The following is a 27,039-nucleotide window of genomic DNA, read 5'->3' on the forward strand; positions in this document are numbered from 1 at the left end:
TGAAAGGTTTTGCTGATAAAAATACATGTTTGAGGAAGTCAACCAGCCTCTAAATAAGTGTCCCAATGATACCTTAGGAGACCTGCCTGTTAAGACTTCTGAGTCACGGGCCATTTTGATAGTGAAATGACTTCTCTGATAAGCAACATTTACCTCTGAAATAAAAAAATACCTATACGACTCTCCATCTCGGGGTTGTGAGTTTGAGCCCTACTTTGCGGGTAGAGATTACTTACAAAAATAAAATCTTTAACAAACCGAAAGCAAAAGCCTGACCCTACCTGACTTTTGTCCTTTCTCCAAGGGACCCCTTCGTGGTTTATAACTGTTAATTCTGGACCACTTGCATGTTTCATCTGGTTGCACTCGTCCGTTTCCTCAGCTAAACTGCAAAGTCCATGAATCATGACTTCTTTCACATCTCCACTCAGTACGTACTTAATAATTCCAATAAAAACCGTGATAACCTTTGGCTTCTGTACACTCTTTGTAATCCCCCAGAGTATTTTTTTTCAGCAACTATTTATTGGAGGCTTGCTAACTGCCAGGCTCTAGGCTGAGAGCATCACATCCATGATCTTTTTCAGTCCCCTTACAAATCCTGGGCTTCCACAGGGCTGGGGAGCTATACTTAATCTATTTTCACAAATGAGCTGAGAGTGGAAAAGAGAAGGGAGATCTAGTTTATTTCAATGAAGATCCTCAGAGATAAAAGTGCATTACAGCCACACCAGGGTGACCAACTGTCCCAGGTTGCCCAGGCAGGAGGGCATTTGCAGAACATGAGACTTTCAGTTTTTATTTATTTATAATGTTTATTTATTTTTGAGAGAGAGACAGGACGCGAGTGGGTTGGGGCAGAGAGAGAGGGAGGCACAGAATCTGAAGCAGGCTCCAGGCTCCGAGCTGTCAGCACAGAGCCCGACGCGGGGCTCGAACTCACAGACTATAAGATCACGACCTGAGCCGAAGTTGGACGCTCAACCGACTGAGCCACCCAGGTGCCCCGAGACTTTCAGTTTTAAAACCAGGACTGGTCCAGGTAAACCAGGGCTAGGAAACTTTCCCTAGTCTTTAAGGATGAGACAGTAAAATGCATAATGGAAGGGCTAATATCTATGTCCTATTAGCAATATTCATTATGAAGAGAATTCCTATGTATCTATAAGATGACTTGGGTTGAAAATTACACCAGACTTTGTTCCAAGACATGTAGAAATGCACACTTCTTCATTTCCCAGCTGATGCTTGAAAAAGTGTGGGTTGGAAGTGGCACACGTAGGCAGCCTTAATGCCCTTCTTCCTCCTGTCTGTTAATTTCAAGTCTGGAAGAAAAGTCCAGATTTATCATCCTGGCTGGCACTTTCCCAGGGCTCCCATGGGTCCTCTGTGAAGTGTTAGCCTGACTTCCTTATGTTCTTCTATATTTATATTATGAAACTTAAATAAAAGTTTAGTCCTAACTCTCAGAAACCTGTTCTTTTTAATGCAACACCAATAAAAGTTTCAAGAAGAGGAAAGGAGTATTTTTATCATTTTATTTGCAGGTGCCATACGGCGTTGGGTCTTTTTTTTTTTTTTTTTTTAGATGGGCAAAGTAAGATGTTTTTGCTCTCTGCTTTCTGATAAACGCGTGCGTGCCCTCCAGACAGAGGATCTGGGAATCTCTTACTAAAAAGTAAACTTCGAAAAACAAAAGGATTTCACAATCGCCACAACCACCCAACGCTCCCTGCCCCTCCTCCTCCTCCGACACTTGTCTGAATGAATCATCAAGAAGGCAGACTGGTTCACTTAGATGTTCTCTATTGTTTGGGTTTAAAAAAAAAAAAAAATGGTGGCAACATTTTCTTCTTCCTTCCTCGCCGCTGCTTGGCTTTGCTGAAATAGGGCAGCCCAATCCGACAAAACACACAAATTGCTGTTTTGACTGGCTTCTTTGAACCCTTTTCTTTCCCATCACAAACAGCTCCTGCAGGTCTGTCTCAGGAAGGTGCTGTTTTGGCATTCACCGGTAAAAAGCAAGCCGGCAGGGAGTGTGCCTTTCAGAATTAGTTCCATGTTCATTCCCTACAACATCCCTCCGGAGGGGTGAGATGCCCCAACACCTTCCTTGCCTCCAGGTTCCCTCTGGCTTCTTGGAATAACGTGACACCCTTTCTGAGGTCACGTTTTCATCACTGGGGGTTGGAAATCACCTAGGAGCGCCCAGCTGCAGCTCTGTGCTGGGGGGGGGGCGGGGGGGGGGAGCTGGCACTGACCTTATCAGTATTTTTCACATATCAGCTGGTTTAATAATCAACCCTGCACCCTTAGAAAACCCAGGGGCATAAAACCTGGCTGCATCTAATGAGGCACCGGAGCGGAAAACAAACTAGCTTTGCTCTGGGACGGGGCCCTTCCCCGGGCCCCTGTGGGAAGCCGGCTGGACTGTGGTGGCCAGGGAAGACTGTTTGGAGGTTAGAAAGGCTCGAGTTCGAATCCCATGAGTGTTCCAGCCACTTGCCAATCAATCAATCGACTTCGGGGAGACTGCTGATTCTCTGAGGCGGGCCCTCTCCCCTATAAAATAAGAAAGCTAATCAGAGGTTCCAAGTAGGTGACCACTGGATGATACAATAAAATTGTATCACCTTGTGAGTGATTACTAAGAAGTGTTTCTCTTGGGGAAGTATTGGTGATCTGAACACAGACTCAAGAGAAGTCCTCTGGAAACCCTGTGGTTTCCTAAAGCCAAAAAAAGAAGCAGCCAGGATTCAACCTCTGTTCCCCAAATTAGCACATTTTATTTTCACAGTTTCATCCCAGGGGAGAGACTGCCTTTTATGATTCCCTGCTGAATTCCCTTACCCAAATCTGTCCAAAGTAACTACACAGGACCTTCTTCCTATTTTTAAAAAAAATTTTTTTAATGTTTATTTTTGCAGACAGAGAGAGACAGAGACAGAGCATGAGTGGGGGAGGGGCAGAGAGAGAGAGAACACACAGAATCTGAAGCAGGCTCCAGGCTGTGAGCTGTCAGCACAGAGCCCGATGCGGGGCTTGAACTCACCAGCTGTGAGATCATGACCTGAGCCGAAGTCGGACGCTCAACCCACTGAGCCACCCAGGTGCCCCCCTTCTTCCTATTTTTTGATGCAGTATTATATAAATCAGGACCTGCATTTTTATATGAATACATGCCAGGAGCTTTGGGCAATTCAGTAGCATTCATGAAGCCTATTATGTACAGAGTGAAAATAAAGGTTTTACCATCACTAGAAGGTTATAAATTAAAAACAGATGGTCTCATCAAGGGAAAACCTGCCACTTCCTTTCCAGCTTCACCACTGCCTTTTTTCCAAAAGCTTTCATTTGAGTCTAATAATCTTAATTGGGCAAGATCTTCCACAGCTTTGTAAGGAAGCTAATATCTAACCCTCCGTCTTGAAAGTGAAGTTAACTGGCATTTACTGAGCATGACTGTGAGCCACACACCATGCACATTCTCACCTTGTTTGATTCCCCAGAAGTTTTGAAACCGGTATATCTTACACTGTTTTATAAGAAAACGGAGCCGAAGCCACTTATCCAGAGTCCTGCAAAGAGTAAGTGGCAACACCGTAGCTGATTTCAAAGTCCAAAGCCAGTGACAATTGTGGCGAAAGAAAGTTTGTGGTTTTAAAAATAGATGTGAAGTTGGAAATGGGCAAATCTCCTAGCTCCGTGAGAGGTCATTAGTGAGAGAGCCTGATGAAAAGAAAAAAAAAAAAAAAGTCTTTCATTAAGACACAAGAAATATCAAAGGGCTATTTGCACATTCCATTTCCAGCCCAAATCCAAGCCCAGGCTCCATGCACTGTGAGACTTTCTTTCTTTCTTTCTTTCTTTCTTTCTTTCTTTCTTTCTTTCTTTCTTTCTTTCTTTCTTTCTTTCTTTAAAAAAATTTTTTTTCACCACTGTGCAGTCTCTAATCACACCTGGGAGCAGTCTGGGGCCCCAGCCTTACAAAGTAAAGGAATCCTAAGTCCCCACCTATAACTCCTCAATTCTCCCACTTTTCTGGTGTTTTTTTAAATCAACTGATTTGGAAGAAGACTGTCGGTAGGTCTGAATTTGTTAAACTGATTTCTGAAAGTCCTTAACAGAGAAAGGGCCTGGATTGTACTGACACAGGTTTTGTTCTTGAACGATGACCTATGACGTGAGATACAGGGTAGGGTGTGTCCTGTCAGGTGACCCCTTCTATTTTCAGCTGCATATAAGAAGCAGCCCAGACTCAGTGACACCACCCCCCGGAGAAGCCAGAACACATGGGGAATTTTCATGTCCAAGAAAATACTTCTGAGTCCAAGATGTTTCTGCCCAACCTCCTCCAGGACTTCAATCAATGTGGAGGAGAAGAACTTGGAAAAGAGATTTTTGGAGGGGACTTTTTACACCCACTCTCCTACTTCTTTTTGCAAACCCTTCAGTTCACCGTGTGTCGTGAGTGAGGTCCGGAGCGGGTCTGCTAGGACCAGGCGTGTGGCAGATGTCTCCAGACCCCTTTGCCGTCCCAGTTTCTGTCTCAAACCACAAGTGACCTGAGAGGTGATTCAGGGGAATCACTCTGGCTCAGACAGGCTGCCTGGCTCAGGGTCTCGAAGCTCACTGATGGCTTTGCCCTCAAAGTCCAGCGTCAGGATTCCATTCGGTACGGCTTGTCACTCTTGGTGGTGACTTTTTTCAAGGTGCCAGTTATCTTCCTGCTGGGTCATTCCCTCTGACAAAGGTTTGAGGAGTTTGGCAAGATTTTTCACAATTTATGCTGTTCCAGCCCAAAGGTGTGTGTGTGTGTGTGTGTGTGTGTGTGTGTGTGTGTGTATGTGCTGGGGTAGGGGCAGAGTTATTTCAAGGGATTAAACAGCCCAAATCACAGCACACAGAGTCTTTAGACTGAAGAAAACAACTTATCTCATTCATAGATACATTGATAGATAGATGATAAAGAGAGAGGTGATAGATGACAGACGACCTTTGTTTCCCCCCACCTCGCCCCCGCCCCCGCCCCCGCCCGCATGTATTATCAGTCCTCATGCAATTGCCATATGAAGTATTATTCCCATTTTTTACCTGCGAGAGCACAAGCTAGGAGAAGCTAATGAATTGCCAAGTTCTCAGGGCTGAAAAGTGACAAAGCCATGATTTGAGTGTTTGCTTCCTCTTCGTCATTGTTTCTTTAGAACTATTTCTCATCCCCTCGATGTACACAAAAAATTACAGTATTCGGGGGGCCCCTGGCTGGCTCGGTTGGTAGGACGTGTGCCTCTTCATCTCGGGGTCATGAGTTCAAGCCCCATGTTTGGCACAGAGCTTACTTAAAAAAGTAAACTAAAATATTACAGTATTCATTAATGAGTGCCATGAGCACATATGGAATCAGTTGTACACATGAGATAGTGGGATAAGTATAGACTCAACATGCTAAAAATTTGAAAATTTCTTTTTAAAGGTTTTGATGGGAATTCTGTATCCTTTAGTTAGTAATTGCAAATTACAGCACAAAGAGATTTCTATCCCTCTTCTTTCCTCCCCGTTTCCTACCTGCATCCCTGCCCAGCCCCCACAGGCCCTGAAATGATGGGTTATTTGGGCAGTATTTAATATTTGTAGAGAGACAATACAGGCATTTCGCCTAAGCACAGGAGAGACACATACACAGAGATAAATAAATTCACCAAAAAAAGGAAAACTTGCTTTGGGAGAGACTATGATAAAGCTCTATAGCTGTAGTGTGTTGACGATGCAAAATCTTTGAATTACTGAGATGTTTTTGCCGGTTTTCTCTTAAATTGTGTAAATGTAAATGACACAATTAGATACCTGTTTTCTCGATTAATGATGGTAGGAGAGCTGATAAAAACATCTCAAATAAAACTATCTGCATAGGAGGGGGTGCCTAGCGGTCTCAGTCCGGGGACCGTGCAACTCTTGATCCTGGGGTCGTGCATTTGAGACCCACGCGGAGTGTACAGATTACTTAAATACATAAATAAATTTAAAAAAAAAACCCTATCGACATAAGAAAGTTTACCAAAGCATGTCATGTTATCCCTCGAAGCATAGCCCATTTTTACCTGATGACCCATTCAAATGATACAAGGACATAACTTCAGAAGAAATTCCGTCCCTATAGGTGCTAGCTTTCTTGACATTTGAAGCACAATTTTTATTTTTTAAGGGTTTTTTGCTTTTTGGCTTGGTTTTGGTTTTTGGTTTTTGTGGTTTTGTTTTTGTTGTGTTTGGGGTCTTTTGTTTGTTTGTTTTATTTTTGTTTTGAGCGAGAGAGAAAGCATGCGGGCAGGGGAGGGACAGAGAGTGCGTGAGAGAGAATCCCAAGCAGTCTCTGCAGTGGCATCACAGAGCACAATGCGGGGCTCGAACTCCCCAGCTGTGAGATCATGTCCTGAGCGGGAATCAAGAGTCAGATGCTTACCTGGCTGAGCCACCCAGGTGTCCCAGAGGCACTAATTTTTCAGCGGTTTAGTATATTTAGGATTCAGAATGAAGTTTCTGTGGGATTCGATCTTCTTCAGCTCCCTCAGTGATGGTCACAGCTTCTTAATTCTGGTATTATTGCATTTCTGATTTTTTCCCCCCCGCAAAGGTCCATCAGTTTTGCCACAGTTTAAAGGGTGAGGGGCTGCGCTCTGCTAATGTGATTCGCTATTGCTTTAATCCAAGACGTGAAGCCTGGGAAGGCTTCACTTATACTTGCTGTGGAGGGAATGACAGTAACTTTGTTAACGTGAAGGATTGCAAACGTGTTTGTGCAGAAGGCAGTGAATTTTTTCTTGCTCAATTTTATTTTATTTTTTTTTAATTTTTTTAACGTTTATTTATTGAGACAGAGCATGAATGGGGGAGGGTCAGAGAGAGAGGGAGACACAGAATCTGAAACAGGCTCCAGGCTCTGAGCTGTCAGCACAGAGCCTGGCACGGGGCTCGAACTCACGGTCCGTGAGATCATGACCTGAGCCGAAGTCGGACGCTTAACCGACTGAGCCACCCAGGTGCCCCTTCTTGCTCAATTTTAAACTAACTAGAAGTAATTCAGAAGCAAAATTATACTTTTATGTAACCATTTTGCGAATAGCGCTTTTCCATTTCTAGGTGACTTTTCAAATATACGAGTTATGGTTTTCTCTTAAATATAAATGCAAGTCGGGGGCACCTGGGTGGCTCAGTCAGTTAGGCATCTGTCTCTTGGTTTCTGCTCAGGTCATGATCTCATGGTTCATGAGTTCAAGCCCTGCATCAGGCTCTGCACTGAAAGCATGGAGCCTGCTTGGCATTTTCTCTCTCTCCCTGCCCCTCCTCTGCTCTGTCTCTCAAAATATATAAACTTAAAAAAATTTAAAAAAATAATAAATATATAAATGCAAGTCAAACTGTTTTTTTAATTCCTGGTAGCTTTTTGTTAGTCAGCATTTACAATTACAATGATGTGGGCATCGTGGGAATTTTTTTTACATTCAGAGTCCTGAGGTGGGGAGGGGGGCTTCTGGGTGGCTCAAGTCAGTTAAGCGACTGACTTCTGTTCAGGTCATGATCTCCCCGTTCAGGGGTTCAAGCCCCATAGAAACCATAAGCTCAGTTGAAAAGGAATCCAGACTAGGCTAGGTATGAAACAGCATTCTCAGGGCCTCTGCTCAAACTCGGGCTTCTTTTTCTTTAACCATTAAAAAAACGTAAAGATTGATACCTTTCAGGGCACCTGGATGGCTCAGTTAGTTAAGTATCCAACTTCAGCTCAGGTCACGATTTCATGGTTCGTTGAGTTCGTGCCCCGCGTCCCAGCTCAGGGCCTGGAATCTGTGTCTCCCTCTCTCTGCCCCTCCCCCGCTCATGCTCTGTCTCTCTCAGAAAATGAATACAACATTTTAAAAATTTTTAAAAAAAAGAGTTCTCAGAACATACATAGTTCTCAAGCCCGAAGATTGTGAACTGTTCAAGGCTTTCCTGCTACTCCCTGTATAAAAGAGGGGCAAGGCCGCTCATAGCAAACCTAATTAACACCAAGGGTTCGATTCTGGCTCTCCAAAGAGGCAAAGGGACAGGAGTCACTCTTCCAGAGAGGCTCAAACCAAATCCTGCAGATCCCCCACCCTTTACATTGCCAATCTCCCCCCTGCCCCCAAGCCCTGCTCCTGAGATGCCCCGGGGCAGCCCTTCATCCCCCCCTCCCAGGTCCCCAGCTGGCTGTCACCCTCTCCCTCTCCCGTGGTCACCCTCCTCCTGAAGCCCCTCCTCTCTCCCTCCCCAGCACAGGGAGGCCATACACATTCCACACTTTCAGCAGGAAGACGCCATCCAGTTCGAAGCTACAAATTAGGAGGATCTTTGGAGCTCTCACTCACACTGGAAGGGCACTCGAGTGACACCTACTTCTGCACACGACTGGCTTCGGATGAAGCAATACTTGCTGCTCAGGGTGGGGGCGGAGGAAGGGTGAAGCGTTAGGCCATCTAAAAGGAAACTGCCAAGGCAGAGGCCCCAGGGCGGCCAAGGAGGGCTCCCCGGGTCTCTAATGAGGTCCCACATCTCTGAAGACTCCTTTAAGTAAATCACTCTCCAGGCAGTACTGCGAGGGCACTCGAGACCCACGCCTGGCACGAATATCTTCTTTTTCCGCTATCTCCTCTGCCAGTTAAACCATAAGTCCCTTGACAGCAGAAGTCATGCTAAACGTCCCCGTGTTTTCCACTCCTGCCCCAGAGCTGGAACCCAGGAGGCGGTGATCAGCCATGTGCCTGCAGACGGAAATCGGTGAAACGATTTTGGTTTCGTAACGAACATTCGGCAGCTTACCTGACCGAAGTAAACACACAGCCAAGACTGGTGATAATTTTTAATAGTTTACAGCTACAGTATAAAGTTTTACCTGTATAAATACAATTACAGACCATAAATATCCATAGGGCAAAATATCTGCCTCCAGACAGATCAAAAAACATCGTTGCCACGAAATAAACTAACAGCCTTAAGTAACACTGCAGAAAAACAGATACTGAGGTAATTTTTCATCTAAAGTGACTACAGCCTATCATGAAAACATTCTTACTGTTCAAGTACTTATGAAAGCCTGGTCTCATAATCTAAAAATGTAACTTTAACGAATACGCTTTGAAACTGAACAAAATACTTTATTTATAAATAGGTAAAATAAATAAGATCATTCTTGCTGAAATTCAATCATGACATTATTATTTCTTTTTTATGTATTTGGGGGCTTTGTCGGTAGTCTGGCCTTCTAACAATAAAAGGGGGAAATTCATATACCTTTCACAGAACCTACATATTATTATAATGCAAACTACACATATAGATGAGATTTCCATTCTGGATGAGCAATGCATTCTCTTTTTTTAAAAAAGTATATCCTATGTAAAACGTGCTTAATTTCTTTTAAAGGACCACTTCTTGAAAGAGGTACACTGACTAGTATGAGAAAAGGCAACTTACAGATTTTCAAAACTTCTTTAGAAATACATTCATTTTCCTATCAAGTTACTTGAGAATTTTTGTTTCACTAAGTTTTAATTACAGCAGTAGAAAGCCTAAATCGCCTTTTTCCCCCATTATTTCTCAGTATGCAAATTCCCACGTTCTTTATGTTGTAACATTCTAACCGGTAAGAATCTTACTGGCACCATATAACATCTCTGTCACATTTTTTCCCAAGTACAGACTTTCCAGCGAAGATTCAGAGGGACATAATTCAATGAAGGGTCATCCAAACAGAAGCAATACATTTTGAGTCAAAAGGAAAAAGCTTTCAAATTTACCCTATATTTTGTAGTGACCTATGGGATCAACATTCACCATGACATTGTGTTTCCAGAATGAAATCTTTACTTTTAACAAGGTAATATATAAACCGAAGACTATACAGCACTTTTCTGTCTTCCAAAGGTGAAAACCAACACTGAACATTCGCTCTTTCTTGCCCCTGCCCACCGTTATCCGTTTGCCAGCACCCCTGGGCAGCAACCTTCAGCACACATACCAGAATAATTTTCGAAGTAAAAACTCAAGGTATAAGTAATTCATTCCTTATGTTGCACAGTTCCTCCATTCTTGCCTTACAAATAAACAAAGTGGTCTTATAACATTCTCCCGAGCCCCAGAAAAATGACTTCTGGGAAATCCCCGACAGAAATCCTCTTGGATGTATCCCATCCTGGTTTCCAAGGGCATCCAAAAGCAAGTGAGATCTCCCTCACAACCTCCATTACAAGGCAGTCTCTTCTAACTGATGAAATTTGCATCTACTGGGGAACCTTCCGTCTCAAAGCCATCTCCTCATTCGAAAGCTCCCAAAGCAGTCAGGTTCCCGAGCGGAAGAGTTTGGATATCAGATTCATAAGCTTCTGTCGGAAATTCAGTTTGTCTCCAAATCTCCGGAGCTGCATGGCACATTCCACTTCGGGCTCTGAAAAGGAAAGCAAACCATCAAAATCATGCTGACATGACAAACTGTAACCGGCAAGAGCCCCATCTGAGGGGCAAGCTGAGTGTGCATCCAGTGAAGCGTTTATGTCAACTTTAGCTCTATGCACACCCATTTTCTGAACGTGAGAAAGGTTACTTAGAACACACACGACATATGTTAACACGGTGTGACTCATAAACAAAAAAACAACAGTTACAGTAAGAATGAAGACTTTTACTTTGAAGTCTTTTTTTTTTTTTAACGCATACCGGATGAGGTAAATGTCATCTTTCTTTCAATAGGGACATTTATGTCACACACCGCAGTTTAGTGAGCCTTTGCCAGCCTCAGATGATGTCATCCTTTTCTCTCTCATTTAAGGCTGGTTGGGGGAACAGAAGTCGGAATTCTAAACTTTTTTATGTTGTTTTCAAGTAGGATTTATTTTATAAATGGCAGTAATTCACAGCTCATATTATGCCTTCATTAATAGGCAAATCCAAATGTGTTCTTATCCCCATTTAAAAAAACTCTTTGAAATCTAGTCTCATAAAATCTTGTATCCAAATTAAGCCCACATTCTCTAAAATAACTTAGAAATTTATATTCTACTGTAAATCAAATTCTTCCTACAAACCATTTTTTTTTCATACAATCTTCCTATACTCTTTTTTTTTCCTTTGGGGGCCAATAATCTTTTATTTTTTTTAATATAATTTATCGTCAAATTGGCTAACATACAATAACACCAATACATAAATTGGTGTAAAGTGTGCTTTTGACAAACCAAATTTGTACCAATCTGTTGCCTTTATGAGTGAAGCAGAAAATATAACGTTTAACTCACATGTGTACTACGTTTTAAATGTGAGATATTATAATTAAACAAACATTAATTGAAGAAAAAGGATTACTAGGAGAGTTTAAAAAAAATGATCCCTTTCACCAAAAAAGCGGGCAGAAAATAGCTGCTAGTTGTTTCCTAAATCTTTCTGTTCATTACACTTCTATAAATGTAGTAACAAAAAAAATTGTAACTAGGAGGAGTGGCGATCTTCACTAAATCTATTATGACAATCATTTCACAATGTATACATAGATCAAATCATCATTTGATATATGCATATACCACATCAAAGCTAATACAATGTCACAGGTCACTTATATCTCAATTAAACAATGTATTACTAATCTAATTAAGTTTAAGAGGGCCCTTATTACTGGGAACGAAGTTAAATGGCAGGCAGGTTATTCTCAGGTTAGGCCTTCCCAAAACAGGAGAATTCTTGGACTTCCCAAAAGGTAGGCCAAGCTTTTTCCCTCCCAAGCAAGACCCGAGAGACAGCAACAAGGTACAAAGTTAGCCTTGGCCGTATCGTCAATCACCACTTCCTTTGCACGCCTCAGGGGCTCTATAAAGCGAAACCAACTTTAAAAGGGGGCCATTATCGTCTGATGCAATAGCAGTAGGACGGATTTCGAGCCCAGAGCCTTTCTGCCTTCTTCGCTACAGCCACTTGGCAGATGACTACCTTGTTTGGTAAGATTTAGAAGGGGAGGGGGTAGGGGGGGTTCTGAAAAGTTATTTGATGGGGCTATATGTGGGGAGGAGGGGAAAGTGGATGGATTAAAAACCACTGCAGACCAACTCCTGTTCTTCTCCTATCCCATCCCCGCAATAATAACGATTGTTAAAATGTTGCACTTTTAACAAAGAAGCAAAACTTTCTAGGCTCCTGGCCGCAGTGGTCCTCGCAGGGCCTCCGTAGCGCTCCATCAGTCCTTTGTGGGAGAGCGTGAAGGTACCAAGGCAAGTACTGCTTTTTTGTGTTGGGGGGCCCGAGAGTGGCCACACTCAGAGTGGGGACCTCCATGGTCCTCGCCTCAGGACGAAGAGGGCTAGTCTCAGGAAGCGCTGGAGGCTCCCCGAGTCTCTCTCCCGCCCCCACCTGCCGTGACAATGACTTTCTCCTCGTGATGGTCGCCCGCACTTGCACTTTTCCTCCCCGCGGCCCCAGGGCTGAGCAACTGGGGATGCGAAGCAAGCGAAGCAAGCGAAGCAAGCGAAGAAGAGGCTTTCTGCCTCCGCCCAAACCGCCATCCGCATCCCAAATCGGGTTTCCTCCCGCGCCGTCTCCACGGTCCCGGGGGAAACCCCGCAGGGCTTCCTGGAGGCGCCCCCAAAGCACATGCAGGGGCGCAGACCTGCCCGACCCGGAGGCCGCGTGCCGACGGACTGAGCCCGCCGCGACCGAGACCCCGGCCCCGGCCCCCGCCCCGGCCCCCGCCCCGGCCCCGGCCCCGGCCGGGTTCTCAGCGGGACCCAGCTGCTCCCTACCTGCCGGGGCCCGCGCGGGGCTCGGCTGCGCACTCTTACGCGTCCTCTTCCCAGGCATCTCCGCCAGCGGCCGCCGGCCACCGTGCCGCAGGAGCCCGGGGGTCTCGGTCCCCCACCCCGAACACCTCGGGGCGGCGGCACGCGAGCTGCACGCGCGGCGGGGACGGGCCGGACCGGGGCGGCGGGACCCAACTCTACCAGCGACGACAGGGGCGCGCGCGCACCTCTCAGGTCTGAGCGCCGGCCGGCTCCCGCGCTCTCCTCTTATGGGGACTTCCCGGGGACGGTGACGTAGCGAAACTTGACTCTGCGCCCGCCCCCGCCCCCGCCCCCCCCCCTCCCCCCGGGGGCAGCCGCGTGGGGAGGACCTGCCCGGACTCGCTCGCGGTCCGCGGCGGCGCCGGTCCGCGGCGGGGGGCTCAGCGCTCTCGGCGCGGAGACCCTGCCCCGCCCCCAGATCGCTCCGGTCGCGGACGGGGGCCGGGGGCCGGGGGTGGGGGGGGGGGGGGGTGTCGGGGCCGAGAGGCTGCGCCCGCCCGAGGTCGCGGCCGCTGCGGTCGTGGCGGGAGTCCGGGAGTCGCGAGAGGGGAAAGTTCTCGTGGCGGGAAGGCTGGGGGTGGGGAGGCCAGGCGCTCGGCGCTTCCCGTAAACCCGCAGTTAGAGACTCCGGGCCAACCCTGGAAGGAGTGCGGGGGGTTGGTGGGGGGGAGGAAAGCTGGAACTGGGGCGGGGGGGGGGGCGCGGAGAGGTAGTTGCGGGGCAGGGGAAGGGAGACAACTTTCATAGCAGGGGAGAGGATGCCAGAGGCGTGCGAGAAAGTACCAGCTTGAAACCCCGGAGCCAGCAAGCCAACGCTGTTTTGGTTTGAGTGGGGGTGCTGGTGTGTGTGGATGCGATGTAGGGCGACAAAGGGACGAGCTCTCGGCCCGGACCAGGTCTGTGTGGAGCACATTGCCCCCGGATAGGTCCATGTTTCTCCCATCTGGATGCTGCGTAGAAACACAAGGAGAGTAGACCGTCAAGTGCCCTTGTGGACGGGGGAACGAGGTATCTGGGGAATAGGAAGTTATTTGCACGATGCTGGCCCGGGCCTGGAGTAATTCCATTCTTATCAAGAGAAGTGGTAATTTGGGGTGGAGAGAGGGTACTGGGGGCCAATTCACGATGAGGGCTTCGGTAGACCATTTCTCATTCTGTCCCCGGAACAACCCTACGAAACTGTCATTCTTAACCATAAAAGCCGCTTTACAGGTGTGAAAACATTGGCCGAGAGTCGTGCCAGGATCTGAACCTGGGCCGGGCCCTACGGAGCAGGAGTCCGTACCCATGGTGGCCTTCCCAGTAACGGGAGGGGGGTTTGGGGTGGTTGTTGTTGTTGTTGTTGTTGTTGTTTGGGTTGTTGTTGTTGTTGTTATTGTTTTGAAAGTGAATGGTCTTAATTATCTGCACTGTTCAGTGGCCAGGTTACAAATTGGCCAGTTAGGGCTGTCTGGCTCCCAGGAGTGTTTGCTTTTGGTTCAGGGTATTGACTTGCAAAATGTCTTCTGAAGACTTGAAGTGGTTACCAACATTTAAAACTTGAGAGACTACATTAAAATCCCCGATCTCTGGCGTCCTTTGTAAAAGGCGAAGCTCTGACAACCGGGGCTCCGTTTCCGAGCAGAGCAGAGCTGGCTGGAAGTGTGGGAGCCTCTCCCGCTTGGACCTGGGGCGGGAGCTCCCATCCGCCACGCTCCCCCCTGTTGCGTTTCCCATTTACATTACGTGGCCCCAGTAGGCGTTTGAGCTTGTTTATTTACCTGAGATCACCCGATCAACGCAAAGCTGAAAGTATTTAGTTATTCATGGCTTGGTCCTACAGAAGTATAGACAATGCTATCATCGTGGAACCAGACTCCTCCTGAGTTTAAACAACGTAGTTTTGAGTGTGGTAAACACTCAGAGGGTTAAGAGGGGGCCGCACTGAGGAGTTATCCCCCCGACCTGGGAAGCGCCGCAGAGGTGGGGCCTCCAAATCTTTTGTCACAGCGCAGAGCCACGGGGACTCTCCCAGGGCTCATTTTGACTGTCTTAATACTTAAGGGACACCATTAACTTTCTGACTGGATGAATTAGGAAACTTCTGGCCACATCGTGCGCCCTGAAATGCAGGGAATACATTCATCGAAAGAAAAGCCAGTCCTACGGTTGTTTACCTACAGAGAGGGTGCCAATCTCGTCCTGGAACATTATCATTACAAAAGGTTGTTGGCCACGTGACCCCTACTAGGTACAAACCTTAGGCAAGTGGTGCCTTTTAGCGAATTGCAAATTCAGCTTGCGGGGAGGGGAAGGGAGGAGAGAAGCTAAGAGGAGATAGGCTTCAGAGGTGGGTCAAGTCAGCAATTTATGGAGGATTTTCAAGATTCTGGATTTGAGGGCACGTGTGTGGATCAGTTGGTCAAGTGTCTGACTTTGGCTCAGATCATGATCTCAGGGTTAGTGGGTTCAAGTCCCTCATCTGGCTCTCTGCTGTCAACATAGAGCCCACTTCAGATCCTCTGTCTACCTCTGTCTCTGCCCCTTCCCTGCTCGCTCGCGCTCTCTCTCTCTCTCTCTCTCTCTCAAAAATAAATAATCATTAAAAGGGGCGCCTGGGTGGCGCAGTCGGTTAAGCGTCCGACTTCAGCCAGGTCACGATCTCGCGGTCCGTGAGTTCGAGCCCAGCGTCAGGCTCTGGGCTGATGGCTCGGAGCCTGGAGCCTGCTTCCGATTCTGTGTCTCCCTCTCTCTCTGCCCCTCCCCCGTTCATGCTCTGTCTCTCTCTGTCCCAAAAATAAATAAAAAACGTTGAAAAAAATTAAAAAAATTAAAAAAAATAATAATCATTAAAAAAAGATTCTGAATTTGAGATGGTTCATAAACTGTCAGATTTAACATTCTATTAAGGGAATTAGAAGCTGAGTGTGGAAAGGCTCTTACCTGTATACTTCTCTGGAAAAGTGACGTATCATTTACTGAGAGCTTGTGAGAAATAGAAACCTATCAGCGTATTTTGACCCCCGGGACTGACATCACAGAGACTTATCAGGAAGCATTAGAATACCCAGTTATCTGCTGAATGGGAGAAAAGGAGGAGAGGGGAGGGGCTGGGGTAGGGAGGGGAGAGAGAGAAGGAGGAAAAAAGAACGGTGAGGACCATTTTTAAAGCTATTACCAGGTATCAGTTTTCATGGACCAAGTTCAAAAATAACTGTAAACCTGGCTATGCCTATGTTGTCATGAGAGCGTTTTTTTTTTTTAATTACTAAAAAAAAAAAAGAAAGAAAGAAAAAAACACAAAACAGAACAGAAAACATGATTAGTAATAGAACAGTCATTCGCGTGTTTCGTGCAGAAAATAGGATTTGACAGGAAAACAAAGAATATGACAGATGTAAGGGGGAATTTCAAGAGAGCTGTGACAAATACATACAGGCTAAGGACCTGAGTCTCTGTATGTCGATAAAAGGAGACTTGCTTTTTTCTAGTTTGGTCATTTGTTTTTTTCCTGCGAGGCACGCGTGTTAACAGGAAATGGGCCCGATGCATTCATCAGTTACATCTCTCTTTAAACAGCTACTGTGCTGGGCTCTGGGAGACAGTGCTCCCTACCCCCGTGGAGGTTATGCTGAGGACCAACACCTCGCAAAGCCAATGTGCATGAGAACCACCCAAGTCTCTGGTGAAAATGCACATCTGATGGTGAAAATCTACCTGAGCTCCACAAACTCTGGTGATGCCCGCGTGCCTGTCCCCCGGACCTCGCTTTGAGTAGCAAAGGCTAGAGGGTGATACAGGTAAGGACACAGGCGGGTACAACGAGATGTGTGTCAAGGCTGTCCCGCGGAAATTATGGGGGACTATGGGACGGCCCTGGAGGGCCATGGGGCAGGAAAGGACATCTGCGTAGAAAGGGACCGAGGCATAAATGGGATCGGCTAAGCAATGAGGCCAAAGAAAAGAAGTATGTTCTGGGCAAAGACTGCAGGGCAGTGTGAGGAGGAAGGGGTGAGAGGCGAGGGGAGACGGAAGCCACCTCAGGAGTCTGTGTATTATTTGGGGGGGCCACGGGGGAACCACTGAAGGTTTTAGGCACGTGGGTGATAGGATCAGATTCTAGACAGTTCACTCTGGCTGCACTGTTACTAGATGAGCTGAGCTAAGAGGGGTGACGCTGTGACTCATGAAGATATGTGCTGTGGTCATCCTCCTCCAAGATGGTAGTGTCCACAAGGACAGTCACAGTATTAACCCCTGTCTCATCAGAATCCCCACATTTCCATGGGGCACCCGGGTGGCTCAGTCCGTTGAGTGTCTGACTCTTGATTTCGGCCCAGACCGTGATCCCAGCGTCGTGGGATCGAGCCCCGTGTTGGGCTCTGTGCTGAGCGTGGAGCCTGCTTAAGAATCTCTCCCTCCCTCCCTCTGCCCTTCTCCACCCGCCAACCTCCCTCCAATAAAAAAAATACAAAAATAAAATTCCCACATTTCCTGATTAGGATAGGACCACATTCTATTGGAGCAAGACTTGATATTTTTCAGCACGATTATAATTTTCTCCTATATTAGAGTCCTAAGGCTGCCACGACAAAGTACCACAAACTGAGGGGTTTAAAACAATGGGAGCGTGGGCACCTGGAGGGCTCGGTCAGTGGAGCAGGCAGCTCTTGATCTCAGAGTCGCGAGTCCAAGCACCGCCTTGGGAACAGAGCATAGAGATTACTTTAAACAAATAAAATAAAATCTTAAAACAATAGTTCATTCCCGCACAATTCTGGAGGCTGACATCAAGGTTTGGTACGGGCAGGGCCGTGCTCTCTCTGGGGTCTCAACGGGAGGAAATCTCCCTTGTCTTTTCAGCTTCCCGTGGTCGCCTGCAGTAATGACCTTCCTTTACTTGTAGATACATCGCTCCAATCTCCGCCTCAGTCTTCACATGGCCTTCTTTCCAAATTTCTTCCGAAGACATCAGTCATTGTTTGAGGGTCCTCCTCGCTCCAGTGGGATCTCATTTTAATGAGACTCCATCGGCAAAGACCGTGTTTTCCAATAAGTTTACGTTATTAGATGGAGGTAGGGGATGATGAGATGGGGGGGCCGTATACTTCAGCATATCTTTTTGAGGGACGCAGCTCAAGCCATCACATCTCCCTTATCAGGGGCCTTTTAAAAATTTCTGTATATACATTTTCTTTCATCCTATTTGCAATTTGCACAATTTGTAAACCAAAAGGCCCTTAGTAAACTTGACAGTGGGTTCAAGCGGCCAGAAATAAAGCTCCAGAGTAGTGTGGTTAAGATAAGAAATGAGATGGCTTCTAAGGGAACAGGTTTAGGACACCTGTCAGCCACAGAAGGCATGCACATCTTAGTTGGAGACTGTGGTATGATGCCTTCCCTTCGTCCCACCCCCAGGCTTCTCACTCACAAGGCCAAACGAGTTTTTGATAAATTCTTGGGTGGAGCTTGAAAGCAAATTTAATTTTGGTTAGTGCAACGTATAAGCACATTGTAAAATTTGGACCGCATTTTAAATTTGTTTAATCCCCCAAAGTTTCTATGCTTCATTTTCTTCTCTCTGGTTTACAAATGTTGTTATGTTTGGGGGACCGGGGTGGCGCAGTCCACTGAGCGTCTGACTCTTGATTTCAGCTCAGGTCATGACCCCACGGTCGTGGGATCGAGCCCTCTTTCCCCGTGCTGAGCGTGGAACCTGCTTGGGATTCTCTCTCCCTCTGCTCCTCCCTGTGCTCCCTGTGCACATGGTGATGCATGCTCCCCCCCCCATTAATATATTTTTTTCTGTTTTCTTGCTGGATAATTACAAATAACGATCATCAAGCATGTTTGTGCTTTATTCATCTGTGAAGATTCCAGAAGAGAAGTAGGCAGTGTTATGGCTCAACAAGTATCAATTGAACAGTGGAAATCAGTCGGTATCGCTGTGTTGTTGATTTTCAACAACTGGTAAATTCAACTGACTTAGAGGACTTAATCAAGACACGATTAGGAAATGCTGTGTTTATTAGAATCCAGAGCGTCTGATGATAAAATGATTTTTAGGTGGTTATTGAATAACTGCTAGCAAGGCGATTCAGTCTTGTGTGAGTAGAAAACAATGATTGTTTAAGTGTAATCTGTGTTAACTACGACCTCAGGATCGATTTAAAATGCAGACCTGATCTCACATTATTAGTGTGCTTCACAATCCATGGGGCCCTGGCCTGAAAATCCTCATTTTCACAAGCTTCTACACTAATGGGGAGGATGAAAAACCACTTAAGAAATGATACCTGGGCGCCTGGGTGGCTCAGTCAGTTAAGCTGCTGACTCATGGTCTCTCGGTTCGTGAGTTCAAGCCCCACACCAGGTTCCACAGTGGCAGTCAGTACAGAGCCTGCTTGGGATTCTCTCTTTCTCCTCTCTCTCTCTCTCTCTCTGCCCCTCCCCTACTCATGTGCTCTGCCTCTCTCTCTCTCTCTCTCTCAAAAATAAGGCAATTAATTTAAAAAGATGATACCTGACCTCAAATAGTGTAGAGTCTAGTTAAAGAAATAAAATATATATGAATTAGCAAATAATTAAAAATGGGATCTCATTTGTTATGAAATTATGACACATGGGAATATTTTTACAAGATAGTTAAGTGAAAATAATTTGTACATTGCTTTTATTGGATGAGCATTATATTTCGCAATTAAAAAAATTATGTACGGGGGCACCTGGTTGGCTCAGTTAGTTAAAGGGCCGACTCTTGGTTTTGGCTCCGATCATGATCTCACAGGTGGTGGGTTCGAGCCCCGAGCTGGACTCTGTGCTGACCTGCAGAGTCTGCTTAGAATTCTCTCGTTCTTTCTCTGCCCCTCCCTGCTCGCTCGCTCTCTCTCTCTCTCTCTCTCTCTCGATAAATAAATAAACTTTATAAAAAAAAAAAAAACAAGTAGGGAAAGGGGCAAAAAAAAAAAAAAAAAAAGACTTGTTAATTATCCTCAGGAGACAAAAGAAGCCTGGACCTCCAGGATAAACGGTCTTAGGAAAAAAGGATAAAAACAGTGATAACACATTCACAATCCGACCCATAGCATTCGCCCAGTGGAATGGGAGGAGGCAGGGCTGAAATTCTTGGTACTCATGATCGACGAGAGGCAGAAGGGGCAACACATGACACGACTGATAAACGAGAGGGGAACTAGAAATCAGAAGATGTTCGGAGTGTCCAGAAGCTTTGAGTGTTACAACTAGGGAGCAGAATTCTTAGCCGGCTGTAGGGATAGTTGCTGCCTTTAGTAGAAGGTACAACGTCAACCCCGGCACACTGACGTGGAAATGGAGGCGGCACTCTTGCTTACCCTCAGCCATGGCTAATTCATCTGCCGACAGCACCCCAGGAGGGACTCTGTGTCACTGACCTAGTGGACTTGTGAGCCTTGGGAATAACATGTAGGGGGCCGCCAATGCATCCCACTGATACCCACCTCGTTGAGCCTTCTTCTAACTCACCGAATCCCTTCCTGCTTCTGAGCCTTTACCCTCGCCCTGGACTCTGCCTACAATGCTTTCTCCTGATTTTTCCATAACTAGATACTTCTGGCCATTCAGGTCTCAGAACAAATGCTATTGTCTTGGCAAGCCTCCCCGCCGCGGACAATCCTAAAATTGCCCACCCCTACCCTCCATATGACTCTCTACCGTGAGATCTATTTTCTTTAGCTGTCCGACTTGTTTATTGTCTGGTTCCCCTTCTGAACTCAAACTTGACATGAGCTCACACCTTATATGGCGTGTTCTTTCCTGGTCCCAGCACCTAGACCTATGGTACCAGGCACATGAGCAGACCTCAGCAAATATTTGTTGAGTAAAATCCCTGGCCATTAATGGGATGTTGGGAAGGACCTTCCACTTTAAAACAATTTTGTGGACTAGGTTTTCACTTTTCCACACACAGAGGAGAAAACCAAAACTGAAGATTACTATCATTTGCCTGAATTTGCAGTGCTAAGAAGTAAGCCAGTGGCCATGATAACCCAAAACTTCTTACTCTACGCTTAGTTCATTACACCTAGTTATTGGTTGATAAGAAAGGGGCGTCTGGGTGGCTCAGTCGGTTAAGCGTCCGACTTCGGCTCAGATCATGATCTCGCGGTCCGTGAGTTCGAGCCCCGTGTCGGGCTCCGTGCCGACAGCTCAGAGCCTGGAGCCTGTTTCAGATTCTGTGTCTCCCTCTCTCTGATCCTCCCCTGTCCATGCTCTGTCTCTCCCTGTCTCAAAAATAAATAAAAACGTTAAAAAAAAAAAAAAAAAGAAAGGTTGACAGTTATCAGAAGAGATCACAGATGCTGGGCATCTACAATCTGCCTCTTTTTTTTTTTTCCCCATAAAAGTATTTCTCTTCAGCAACAAACCTCCAGATTTAAAAGTTGAGATGCTCAGAGGAAGAGGTGATGATGATGAGCACACTTAGCCGGGCACTGTCCGAAGCGTTCTGTTTTCCTTCTCCTTCTCGGGCCCTTCTCAGCTGCTTTCCTTCTGGCAGAGGCCGCTGCCTTCCACCCACCCCTCTCTCTCCCCCTGCCCAGTCTCACCCGCTCCCACAGCCCATCCTGACCTACTCTTACCCCACCCACCCCCTCCAGATGTCCAGGCCGAAGACCCAGGACTCACCCTCCTCCCTCCCTCTTGGGCACCTTCACAGCCAGTCTGTCTGAAATCATCCTGAACACCTGTTGGCTCGCTCTACACCGGTTCCTCCTCTCACCTGGGCCCCTGCAGGGGCTCCCTGCACCCCACCCCCACCCCTGTACCCTACCCCTCTTCTGTCTGTTCTTCACAAGGCAGCCAGCTTGACTTTCTCTAATACTAATTTCCCCTGTCCCTTCTTCGAGGCTTTCTATCCATTGTCCACACTGCTTCCAGAGTGGAGCAGATTTTTATTTTTAAAAAACAAGATCTGGGGCACCAGGGTGGCTCCATCGGTTAAGCGTCGACTTCAGCTCAGGTCATGATCTCCTGGTTTGTGAGTTCGAGCCCCACATCAGGCTCTGTGCTGACAGTTCAGAGCCTGGAGCCTGCTTCAGATTCTGTGTCTCCCTCTCCTTCTCTGCCCCTCCCCTGCTTGCACTCTCTCTCTCTCTCTCTCAATCTCTCTCTCTCAAAAATAAATAAACTTAAAAAAAAATTTTTTTTAATCAAAACAAGATCCCTTCTCTGCTTAAAGCTTTTGGGGATCTCTGATCATCCCTGGAGTCAAATCAAATATGAAAAAGCCACCTGCCAGAGCTGAAGGGAAAAAATGGAGTGAGAGTTTATTCTTGCTTATTCTTATTCCCAGACAGGACAAGGGAGGGGGTAGTGCCCGGGAGGAATCCCCCACCCCCAGCTATCCATGTGCGGGAGAGGACAGGTGGACAATGCTGGAGAAGGAGAGGGAGGGAGGGAGGGGAGGAGGGAGGGAGGGAGGGAGGGAGGGAGGAGGGAGAGAGAGAGGTGGCCGGTGTGAAATCAGCAGCCCCAGCACTCTGGCATTTCTAGCAGGAGACACAAAGTGAGAAAGAAAAGCCATGAGAAATTATAAAAGATGTCAAGTCAGATACCACATCGGTATTCTAAAATAGTCTTACGGGGGCGCCTGGGTGGCTCAGTCGGTTAAGCAGCCGACTTCGGCTCAGGTCATGATCTCGCGGTCCATGAGTTCGAGCCCCGCGGCGGGCTCTGTGCTGACGGCTCAGAGCCTGGAGCCTGTTTCCGATTCTGTGTCTCCCTCTCTCTCTGCCCCTCCCCCGTTCATGCTCTGTCTCTCTCTGTCTCAAAAATAAATAAACGTTAAAAAAAATTAGAACAGTCTTACAGTCCAGCAACAACCACTTAGAAAATATAATGTTTAAAAAATACCCATTAATGGGATGCCTGGCTGGCTCGGTGCGTAGATTGTGCCACTTCTGATCGTGGGGTCGCTGACAACCTGTGCCCACACGCCGTCCTGTTCTTCAACCTCAGCGCCGGGGTCGGTGCATCACACACGACAGTCAACACCTGGTTCTCAAACAGGCTTTGTGTGACAGGATTTTGCGCCACAGCGGGCTCATGTCAGTGGTCGGAGCTCAGGTGAGGGAGGCGCGGCCGAGCTCTGATGTCAGTGTAGTAAATGCATTTTCAACTTAGGATATTTTATTTTATTGTATTGTATTAATTTTTTTAAATGTTTATTTATTATTTTGAGAGAGGGAGAGAGAGAGACAGAGTGTGAGCAGGGGAGGGGCAGAGAGAGAGAGGGAGACACAGAATCTGAAGAGGCTCCAGGCTCTGAGCTGTCAGCACAGAGCCCGACGCGGGGCTCGAACTCACAGACCTGGAGATCATGACCTGAGCCGAAGTCGGACGCTCAACCTACTGAGCCACCCAGGAGCCCAGCGACTTAGGATATTTTCAACTCATAATGGGTTTATCTGTATTTTTGCTGACAAGAAGTACCTGAAAGATGAGACTCCCAAAGAAGGACGATGCTAGGTACAACTTAGGTTAGTGGGGGACTTAGTTCTCTTACACCTTGTTTTGTTATTTCATTGTATTGATATCCCAGCCTCACTGTTTACTTGCTCCGTGTACTTGAGCAAGTTGCTTCACTTCTCTGAGCCAAGGTTTCCTATTCTGGAAAGGGAGACTAATAATGATACCTCCCACCCAGGGCTTCGTCCTGAGAATGAAAAGGGATAATGAAGGCAAGTCAGGTAGAACCTGTGGGTGCCACATGGAGAAGGCTCCTTCCCCGTCTGCCTCCCCCCATCACCCTTCCCAGAATGAGGAGGGCAGGGCAAGAAAGTGGCAGCCCTCCCACCAGGAACCCTCCCCCCCCCCACCAGCACAATTCCCAGTGAGTGCCTTCCCCATCCCAAGCACACAGGGGGGCTCTGCCCGGGAACACTCAAAGCGTCAGCATGATGGGCCGAATTCCAACCAGAATGCAAGGATTGTAAACAGGACCCACTTTGTCGAGTTCCTCAGAGAAAGGAAAGAGGTGACAGGCAGAGAAAGGAAACTAAAAGAAAAAGAGGAAATGAATCACTTTCTCAGTCTTAGAGCCTAGAGGCCCCACAGGCGGGGGACCGGGACCCCAGTGCATCAGCAGGTGACTTGTGGTTTGCTTAGGTTTGTTTGTGTGTTTGTTTTTGAGCTGTCCTTCGGGAGATATGCAGGAGCAAATATCCAAATTTATCTTTCTAAATGAAATCCCGGCAGGAAAAGGAGCGTGGGGTCTGCACCTGCTCTTGGGGGTGCACGTGGGGGTCTCCCTGCTCCCAGACGCAGGCTCACAGCCGTCCTCAGGCTGGGGCCTCAGCTCGCAGACAAGCCCTGGGTGCAGAGTTCTTTCAGCTTGCATGTCACTGCTGTCAGATATTAACTCTGATCCTTTATGCAGGAACAATGCCAAGTTTTAGAGACAGAAATCCTGGATTTACTCCCAGCTTTGCCACTTAAAACCCAATGTCTTTGTTGGAAAAGGACTGACTTCCTCCAGGGCCCGGGCTGTTAACTGGCTGGCAGTCGTGACCTTGCCCCACCTCATGAGTTTTGGGAATGATTCAATGAGTGAGATAGTAGATTTTATTTATTGTTTTTTAAATTTTTTTTTAGCGTTTATTTATTTTTGAGACAGAGAGAGACAGAGCATGAGCGGGAGAGGGGCAGAGAGAGAGGGAGATACAGACTTGGAAGCAGGCTCCAGGCTCCGAGCCGTCAGCACAGAGCCCGCCGCGGGGCTCGAACTCATGGACCGCGAGATCGTGACCTGAGCTGAAGTCAGACGCTTAACCGACTGAGCCACCCAGGCGCCCCGAGCAGCGCTATTTAGAGTGACCTCAAACTTGGAAGCTTTGCAAAGAATAACCTGTAACGGTGGAATGGATAGCTACATTGCAGTCCATTCACATAGTAGAATACTAAGTGGCAATGAGAATGAATGACCTATAGATAAAAAACTCCAAATACTATGTGGCGACGAGAATGATTGACCTATAGGCAAAATACTCCAAAGCAGCAAAACTACCTATGACGTTGAAGTCATGATAGGGGTTACTTTAGAGGAGTTAGTGACCAAAGGATCATAGGAGGGCTTCTGGGTGTTGAGAATATTCCATTTCTTGATCTGGGTGCTGGGGGCCGGCGGGAGGAGGCAAGTTCACTGTGAGAATGTATCCCGTTCTTTCCTGCCTGGATGTTATACATCAATTCAAGGTAAAAAGAAATAAATGGCCATGAAATCAGCGGTTTGGAGCCATGCTAATGAGACTCACAAAGAAATAACAGAACGTTAGAAGAATTTTCCAGTAATCACTAAATGCCAAACTTTTATTTTTTTCCCAAACGAATAAAAATGTTTGTTGCAGTATTATATAAAACAAAACAGAAACAAACAACGACACCAACAAAACCCACCGAAAACTACCAAAATACCCAACAGGAAAAGGATGGTTTATTAAGTGTAGAACATCAGCAGGAAGTAACTTGATGAGCCATTAAGATGAGAATTACAAGAGCTATGTAACTACATAGAAACAAATTCTACCAGAAACACAATTTGCCTTACTACCTACCATTATTACTTTCTGAGGATGTGGAATTTGTTCTGGGGAAAGACAGGTTGTAGCTGAGCGTGTGGATTTTTTTTTTTGTAGGCTGCGGGGGCACGGGGGGAGCAAGGACTGAGAAGACCTTGAACGTTTTATACAGCTGAGGCGAGGACCAGATGTTGGCAGGGGAACTCAGAATGTGCGGACGATTGACAGAAATGAGAGCTATGGGGGTGGGGCCGACACCGAGAAAAGCCCTATAGGGCATGGGATGGCCAAGAAGGGATTTCAGGGGACATCAACATCCAATTTGTATTTTTAGATTGCGCATAGCATAAGCTCTTCCTCGTCTCCCTGTCAAAACTGTCAGAAGAGTCTACTTTGTTCCCTAATAATCGGGGACAAATGCTTCAGGAGAACTTCAGGAATACTCCACAGCTGGATCAGTGAGGCGTGGCTAAGACACGAAGTGTGAAGCTCTTCCAGGCTTTAATACTGTCACGACTTAAGCTAACTTTCTAAAGTTTCCTTCTTGGGCTTCAGCTTCCTCATCCATAAAATAGGGACATAGCACTATATCCCCTTTCGGAGGATTGCTGTGAGGGTCAAGGAAGTAAATAAAGCAATGAGAACGCCTGGCACGTAGTAAGCCCTAGGTACGTATTCGTTATTATCAGTCATCATCAACATCATCACAATTCAGGGCAGAGACAGTTCACGAGGGCTCAGGATGTAGGTGACAGATGTTGTAATTAGGGCTGTGGACCTATACTTTTTTTTTTTTTTTCCTCAAAGTTGGGTCGATATTTCTGTTGCATTGACTGAACACTTTAAAACAGAGGAAGAACAGCTGAGTAGATAGCCTAAGTATTTAGCCCTTACTTAGACACGTTTCCTCTGCGATCATTTAATAAATGCTGAATTTTTAAACATTTGTGTTACAATGTGCTTAATGTTTTTGTTCAGTCTCTCAGTGGCAGTTTAAGAAATTCACAGATGCTAGTATTTGTTAGTTAGAAGTTACAGTACAGAGCAAAATGCGCTATGAAAATCGGAGTCAGGTTCATTGGTGTCTCATTCAGTCCTACCAAGTCACAAAACAATGAAATAAAGATACAATATCCGATAGGGAAACCTGTGACCTAAGGTCACAGAGGTAGCAATACTAAAACATTAGAGTTAAGAAAGTCAGCGTGGGAGCAAAAGATAATTTTATATTCCTCAGAAATGGCAAACATTCTGTATCGTGTAGGAAACAACAATAAATGTCCAAGGTAGAGGGGCACCTGAGTGACTCAGTGGGTTAAGCATCTGACTTCAGCTCAGGTCATGATCTCAGGTTCGTGAGTTGGAGCCCCCCATCGGGCTCTGTGCTGCGGATTTGGAGCCTGCCTGGGATTTTCTTTCTTTCCCTCTCTCTCTGCCCCTCCCCAACTTGCTCACATTCTCTCTCTCTCTCTCTCTCTCTCAACATAAATGAATAAACCTAAAAAATATACATGTACGTATATCCTAAGTAGAAGTCACGTGAAATGTGGAATCAGTGACTTCTGATCTCAGTGGCCATCAAGGTGACGACAATATGTCTAACCACTGAGTCTTACGACCTCAAAATCCCAGCGCTCTAATGTGTGTAGGGCACAAGGCTGGCAGTTGGCAGA

At 46.6% G+C, this 27,039-nt stretch overlaps 1 protein-coding gene and 1 long non-coding RNA gene across 9 annotated transcripts in view; one reads left to right on the plus strand and one right to left on the minus strand.

The window, feature by feature from the left end:
- Positions 1–806: 806 nt before the first annotated feature.
- On the minus strand, positions 807–13,048 carry PMAIP1 (phorbol-12-myristate-13-acetate-induced protein 1). Of its 2 annotated transcripts, XM_058691923.1 has the most exons (6): positions 12,795–13,048; positions 10,031–10,456; positions 7,727–8,774; positions 6,458–6,738; positions 3,493–3,729; positions 807–2,562 (listed from the first exon to the last, which is right to left on the minus strand). In XM_058691923.1, the coding sequence occupies exons 1-2, from the start codon at positions 12,850–12,852 to the stop codon at positions 10,350–10,352; spliced, it is 165 nt and encodes a 54-aa protein (XP_058547906.1). In that variant the 5' UTR covers positions 12,853–13,048; the 3' UTR covers positions 807–2,562; positions 3,493–3,729; positions 6,458–6,738; positions 7,727–8,774; positions 10,031–10,349. The 2 variants fall into 2 exon arrangements, with proteins under 2 accessions (XP_058547906.1, XP_058547905.1); XM_058691922.1 differs by lacking the exons at positions 807–2,562; positions 3,493–3,729; positions 6,458–6,738; positions 7,727–8,774 and having other exon boundaries at positions 8,858–10,456; positions 12,795–12,996.
- Positions 11,902–27,039, plus strand: part of LOC131489998 (uncharacterized) — a 31,757-nt gene continuing 16,619 nt past the window's right edge. For 5 of the 7 annotated variants that reach the window (XR_009250891.1, XR_009250892.1, XR_009250894.1 and 2 more), the window contains exons 1-2: positions 13,544–15,063; positions 16,392–16,612. This is a non-coding gene — a long non-coding RNA (uncharacterized LOC131489998). Of the gene's footprint in view, positions 11,997–13,543; positions 15,064–16,391; positions 16,613–17,675; positions 18,576–27,039 lie in introns of those variants that run through there. The other 2 variants (XR_009250890.1, XR_009250893.1) reach the window with 2 other exon arrangements.

This window comes from Neofelis nebulosa, chromosome 11, assembly GCF_028018385.1.
Source record: "Neofelis nebulosa isolate mNeoNeb1 chromosome 11, mNeoNeb1.pri, whole genome shotgun sequence".
NCBI lineage: Eukaryota > Metazoa > Chordata > Mammalia > Carnivora > Felidae > Neofelis > Neofelis nebulosa.